Source organism: Akebia trifoliata, chromosome 15, assembly GCF_017979445.1.
Source record: "Akebia trifoliata isolate Shusen 1 chromosome 15, ASM1797944v1, whole genome shotgun sequence".
NCBI lineage: Eukaryota > Viridiplantae > Streptophyta > Magnoliopsida > Ranunculales > Lardizabalaceae > Akebia > Akebia trifoliata.
Window position 1 is genome coordinate 9,169,313 of NC_141389.1, and position 7,628 is coordinate 9,176,940.

General features: G+C 30.2%; 1 protein-coding gene across 1 annotated transcript; it reads right to left on the reverse strand.

Annotated features, from left to right (window-relative positions):
* Nucleotides 1-3,463: 3,463 nt before the first annotated feature.
* Nucleotides 3,464-4,393, reverse strand: LOC147384246 (UPF0481 protein At3g47200-like). Its single transcript, XM_086424898.1, has one exon. It carries the CDS (start codon nt 4,391-4,393, stop codon nt 3,464-3,466), a length of 930 nt encoding a protein of 309 aa, XP_086281024.1.
* Between the last annotated feature and the right edge of the window lie 3,235 nt (nt 4,394-7,628).

Here is a 7,628-nt window from a genome sequence, read left to right on the forward strand (position 1 = left end):
ATTTAAATGCTCCATTTCTCTTAATGTATTATAGAACCCGTAAGTTGGGGCTTCTTCCCCAGAGAGACTAAAACAAACCCTAACAAGCACCAAATGATTCCAATGTCGAAAGATGTGAGCGTCCTAGGTTTTTATACTGATGACCTTTTAAAGATGCAAACTAGTCTTACAAAGTTAGTAGTGAAAAATATCTAGTGCCCTATTCAAAGTTTGTAAACCTGTCATATTGATTGGTTTAAGTATTCGATTAAATTGATCAAACATTGAAATTTACATTTGATGGATATCCTGACCTGATTATGATGTCATATCATGATATCCTGACCTTATGACGTCATATCATGATCCATTTGATGGATTTTGATTTGAGGTATTTTTTATTTTTTTCACCTTTACTATAATCTAGTCCTTGCAGTTAGTTAGGAATAAAGATTAATAATGTGAGACAGATGAGATATTTTTGGCTCACAAAAAAGTCAATCAGGGATTTTTCGTTGTGAGGGTAGTTTTAAATTTGGGATGCCATCAATATACGCGGGTTCATGTGATTGGTCGATCCAAGATTCTGTGATATTCCGAATTGAGTTTTCTTCGAACAATTTTGTTTTTCATTACGTGATGACTCTAGAAAAAAAAATCATAGAGTACAGCCTTAGGTAGAGCAATCGATGAAGCGGAGTCATTAGCTAGGTGACAACTTCACATTGAAAACACTACCATTACGTGAAAATTGGAAAATTCGACAGAAAAAATTGACGGGCCAAGGCTTACGAATTTTAGAAACTGAATTTTGACGGTCTAAGACCGTCCAAATTCTTGATGTTCCTAAATTTGACGGCTTAGAGCTGTCGAATTTCTCTCATCTTTCATTAATTTGACAGTTTCGGCCCATCGGAAAAAAAATATTTGACGATGAAAAATTCAACGCTAATTCGACCTCTTGGTTCGTCGAAATTTTTTGAAATTTGATTGCCCAAGACTGTCAAATTTGGGCTTTTTCCACATTGTGTATGTGAAAATTGGAAAATTCGACAAAAAATAATTGACAAGTTAAGGTTCACGGATTTTAGAAATTGAATTTTGATGAGGTAGGACCGTTAAAATTCTTGATGTTCCCATATTTGATGGCTTAGAGTTATCGAATTTCTCCTATCCTTCATTGATTTGATAGTTTCAGCCCGTCAAAAATAAAAATTTAACAATGAAACATTTGACACTAATTCAACCCTTTTGTTCGTTAAATTTTATGAAATTTGATGTCCCTGGGCCATCAAATTTGGGTTTTTTTCCATATTGTGAAAATTCGCTAGTTTAGGCTCTTTTTCTTATTCTTTTTCTTTTTAGTCACAAATTGGAGATTAATGGGACCCTTCCTTTTATTCCAAACTAACACATGAATATATTTACAACAGAGATCGTTACAAATAATATTTGCCAACTCAAGGGATACCCCCGTTCTTCATGAATGATAAATTAGATGAAGAATATTTTCATTGTCTTTTGTATTTCTCATACATTTTTAATTCTTTATTAGAGCTCTAGTGTTACTAGTGTGAGACAAGATAACTTGAACGAGTCAAATCAGTTTGCGTGAGTTTTTACACGGAACATAGAAATGTATATAACAACTCAAACAGGAGCATTCACCATCATCCATTGCACGAAATAAGAAATTTTATGTTCAATTTTACATTATTATTTCAAAATTGTAATGTAGGCCATTAATGACAAAAATATGTAGAGAATATCCTGCAGAATTATCTAATTCGGTTAAGAAGTTGAACTGATGAACAAAACTTTAAAAGGATGAATTTATTTCATGAAAGAAAACAAACTCGACACTTGATGAGATCCAATTTAATCTTCTTTTCTTCTTTTAAATATCTAAAGGCATTTTTGTAACTTGTCCTAGGAGGTTATTTTGGACATTCATGGCTAATGAATACTGACTTTTGGTCAAGGGTACATTTCAAAAAGTACTTTACTAGATAATATCACCAAATAATAATTTTGAGTCCTGATAATATGTCTCGCCAGTTGGCATACTCAAATGACTCTATGAGGTGGACAAGTTTAAGAACCATAGATCTGTACGCATCGGGATACACAATTCCCACGGGGTCATTTTTATTGGAAAATGCAATTGCATATCCCGTGATGTTCAGATCCAAGGTATCCGAACTTGTCGCGTCATGGAGTCATTTGAGTATGCCGCCTGGGCAGTCATATTCAAGGTTCTTAAACTCGTTTGATATCGAGACGTATCGCCCGAATTAACTTGGTATCAGAACTGAATGAGATCAACACACAAAGTATTTTGAGACGACCGCGTATCGTAAGATAAGTGAGTCGTCTCGGACGATATTTTTCAATATCTCAGACGATACAAACGAGACAACGTAGAAAATGATTAACTCATGAGTTAAGCGGGACGTATCTAACGAGATTTTCGAAATCTCATCCAAGTTAACCGAGACAAATGAGTTAAAGCCTCAACCTTCTATTCTTTCACCTTCAAATCGATTTTTTTTTTTTTTTTTATATTTTATTGGGTTCATTTTTTTAATAGGAATCATTTCTGAATTTTTTTTTCAGAATTTTTAAATGGTTAGAAATCATTGTCTCAATGTCAAATGAGACAATTCAAACGAGACATATCGTACAAGTCAACTCGGTATCAGAGCTTAACGAGATGAGACAAGATACCGAGTTTAAAAATCATGGTCATATTACCTTCACAACTCTAATTATGTAACAAGTACTACGTCGTGGATTATGGGAATTTACTTAATTTAGAAATTTGTGTTTAGTGGTTATTAGAGATTTTGAAGATTAATTTATATAGAAAATATGAATTTGGATGTCCTTGCTGACTAAATTCGGCCGTATCATAAAATAATAACAAATGCACGTTTCAAATGGTAAAAGATACAAATTAAAGGTAATTTATTCTTAAATCCATGATTTAATGCTGCTGAGCATTGTAGCCTATCGGCCAACCAATTGTATTACAGGCTTACAAACAAAGCAGTTGATTGCTGCTAAGAGAAGGAAATTGCAATAAAGAAAATATTCTAGAAGAACTACATAAGGAATTCCATAACAATTTTTCTTTTTTTTACTAAGAAGGCAAATATTTTATATGTCATAAGAAGGAGACGGTAACAAGGGGACACACCTTCTCTACATCACTTTTAAATAACTTAAGTTTTAGTACCCTATGAAAATTAATTGAACATTCACATTAATTAATTCTACTAATTAAAGATAAACCCGGAATGATTGTATGGTTTGAATGATACTTAGGACTATAGCAAAGACTGCAGCATAGGTAGCTATAATAGACCAGGGAAGACTAAAATGAGAGTGCAAAAATTCTCCAATGAAAACCCTTATTTTGCTGTTGTAATGTTTATCAATGCCCATTTGAACTACTTGATAAGCATCAGGATTCGGCACCAATCTAACAGCCAAATTTGTTGAAGTGATCGGCCACTTGATCGTTGGTGCCAAGAAAATTATGTAATACTCCCGCGGACCGCAGCTTCTTCACGTCATCGGCATCATCAATGTGTGTGTCCATGAAACAGAGGCAAGGACTTACTGGACAATCATATGGATATATGCCCCTCTCATAGGCAACCAAGTTGAGAAACATTTCTCTGGTATCCTCATCAATGACCATTTGAGGAAGAAACAACTCTCCACCAAACATGGTAGGTCGAAAATGAATGTCATTTAAACAACTTGTCTCACTCTTCTTGATTTTAATTCCCACCGCTATAAGCTCATTGATTGAAGGGTGTGATCTCCATTTAAAAAAAGATTGCTTAGATGTCTGAGCATTGTTACGAGAACCAACCACTTTGGTCCAAAGAAGGTGAAGAAGATGAAGAGGAAGAAGCGGTTGTCCCTCAACGTCAATAGATTGATGAAGATGTTGTTGATCATAGCTTTCAGCACCATCCTCACTAGAAGAAGAGTCTAGGGGATTAACCATGACATCGACAAATTGATTGACCATATTTTGCCATTTAGCTTCAGTGTATTTGAAGCTCAAGCTCATGATTGCCTTGAGAACTACATATGGGAGTTGGTTCTCAAGCAAGAACAAATCTCTCCATATGAGAGGGAAAATACTTATATGTTTGTCCAACTCGCTATATTTGTTTGTATCTGTGACCCAATCAATGAAATGCAGAATAAAGCAACCATCAAGGACCATCATCCATGCGAACTCTTCGTCATCATTGAACCTCGGCCCATGATTCATGGGCCAATCATAGTAAGCCCTGGCTTTAGTAGCCTCTTCTTTAACCTTGCTATAGAAGTTGTTAAGATCAGGATCTGAGACAAATTCTTGAGCGCACACAATCTTGAGATTTTGTACCATCTCGAACTCGGGGTTTCCATGGTGATAAGGGCCAATCGACAACACCACAGGATCAAAGCATTTGTTGTGGTCTTCGATATCTCGCAGTACCTTTGGAACCTTTGGGATTCATCTTCTGTGATTGTTATAGTACTACAAGGACAAACACAAAAGATAAATGACTCTAATTAACTGGCCGAGTTTCAGTTTAAATATCATTAATCTGGTTGCAACCAACTAGTAAACTTGCCGAGTTGGATTAGGAACTCAGCCCAATTAGATGTTATATTCAATTCTTTTTTTTTTTTTTTTCTATATATATGTATTTGTTGTTGTAGGTATTCCCCATCTTTCCGGAGATCAGAGGACAACTATTTGTTACAACATTGTTTACATTGCCTGGATGCAAATCCATTTTACGAGATCCAATTGCATCCGGTGGTATTGTAAAAAAACATTGAAAGAATAAACGACAGTCAAATAGTATTGTAAAAAACATTGTAACAAATAGTTATCCCTTGGCCCAGGGGCAAAGTCCGCAACATGAAAAAATGTCATATTCGACAATCCAAGATAGTTAAATTTCATGAAATTTGATGGACTAAGATGTAAAATTTTTCATTATCGAATTTTTTTTTTTTTTTTTTTTTTTCAGGCCAAAACCTCCAAATTAATGGAGGACGGGAGAAATTCAACGGTTCTAAACCATCGAATCGGGAACATACTAAAATTTGTGCACCTTGGCCCTTTGAATTTTCTTATGAAATGGATTACATAAATCCATTTTACAAGATCTAATTGCATCTAGTGGTGTTGTAAAAAAATATTGATAAATAAATGACAGTAGAATGGTATTGTAAAAAACATTGTAACTAATAGTTATCCCTTCGTCCCAGGGGCAGAGCCAGGGAAGGCAATTGACACCCACCTCCACAACTTTTTTGAATTTTGTAGAGCCCCCTTCTGCATTTTGCTTAATATTTGAGATGCCCCTATATTTTTACTGGGTTGCTGCCTCTCACTCCACAATTTCTACTTTTCACCCCTCCCCCAAAATCTATTCATTGATTTTAGGCACCCTTGTGTGTCCAACTTTTCTGGGTTTTAAACATCTATTTATATTTTGATAAATATTTATATATTTTGATATATATATAAATTTCTATTTATCATTTCATTGATTTTAGGCACCTTGTTGCTCCTATCACATCAAATTTGTGGATGATTGAGACATCACCTCTATAAAATTGGTGAATATTTGAGAGACCTTTGTGTTTTCAAATTGATGATAGGTCCCCTTTGATCTTGATCTTCTTTCATAAACTTAAAAATCACCTAAATACATTTTCAACCTATAATCAAAATTCAATAATTTTTCTTTCTAAAACCAATCATTTTCAAGCTCTTCGACTTATATTGTTAAAAATATATATTAAAAATAATAGTTAAGAAAAAATATGAAATAGTAATTATAATTATTAAAACTAGGGAAAATTAATATATAAAAAAATAATAATAATAATAAATTATTTTATAATTATTAAAAAATAATTATTTTTAGGAAATTATCAAAATAAAAAAATAAATTTTTTTTATATGTAAGCATTAATTATAATTTTTTTAATATAATAATTATAATTATTAAAAATAACAAATAATAGGTAATTTCAAGAATTACCAATAATATATGTAATTATCAATATTATTTATTTTTCAATATTATTTGTAAGTATTAAGTACTTTTTTTAGTATAATAGTTACAATCATTAGGAACTTTTTTTTTTTTTTTTTGTAAAATATAATAAAGTGGCTAAAAGCCCCCATTCTCACTCTTACTCACTCTCACTTCGAAAAAAACCGAATAAGAAATATGATTAAAATTTTTTTTTTTTGGTTATATTGTCAAAAATTCGTTTACATCATTAATTATTTAATAATTATAAAATACATTATTATTTTTGTAAAAACTTTCCCTCGTTTTTAAGAAAATTATGAAAAATAATATAATAATTATAATTATTTGTATGTATTAATTAATTTTTTAAATATAATAATTATAATTATTAAAAATAGGGAAAAGTATCAATAACATATGTAATTATCAATATTATTTGTAAGTATAATATTACAAATAATAATTATTAATACAAGACATAAAATATGCAATTATCAACATTATTTGGTTTTCAATATTATATTATTAATATATTGATAGTTACAAACATTGAAAACTACTAAATAATTTATGTAATTATCAATATTTTTGTTTTTTTGATATTATTTATAATTATTAATTATAATTTTTTTTAATACTATAGTCATATTTATTAAAAAATAATAATTTTTAGGATTACATTACAAATAAATATAATAAAAAATAAATAACTACATATTTATTAGTAGGAAAAATATAAAAAATAAAATTTTACTTTATAATTATTAAAAGAATTAGCATACTAATTTATAAGTTTAAATTATAAAAATGTAATTGAAAAATATATCAAATAATTTTTAAATTTTTTATTTTGAAATATTGTTAGAAAATAATATATTTTTCCCTTATTTTGAATAATTATAAAATAATATAATTTTAGGAAAATTACTACAAAAAATAATATAGTAAATTTTTGGGAATAATATAGTGAATTTATCAAAAAATTAATAATAATAATATTATTATTATTATTATTATTATTATTATTAAAATATAATTATAATAATTTATCAAAAAAGTAATAATAATAAATTATAAAAAAAACATAATATATTAGTTATAATTAGTAAAATAATAAATGAAAACCGACAATTGGATTGCTAGTTTTCGTGAGGGTATTTTTGTCAAGTTGAAAACTGGTGATTCAACAATCGGGTTATTACTTTTTTGATAAATTTGAAAAAAATATTATTTTTTAATAATTATTAATTAATATATTATTATTTTAATAATTTTCCCGTTTTTTTTATTTGACTCTGATCATTAGAGATCCAAGTCTACTGAAGTCACTATCAATCACGATTATCACATTGACTCGTCTAAGGTCAGACAACGCAGCCGAGCAAGAGGTCATTTGAATTGTTCATCAGAGTGACTCATCCAAAATCTGAGATGTCTCGCCCTCAGCTCAACCAAGTCAATTGATTCCTTTATGATGAACATAAAAGTTTCATTTTTGATATTGTATTGAGCACTTTTAGCATAAAATTCCATAGGTTTATGGACATGGAAAGAAAGGGGCCTTTTTTTTAACAATCTAAA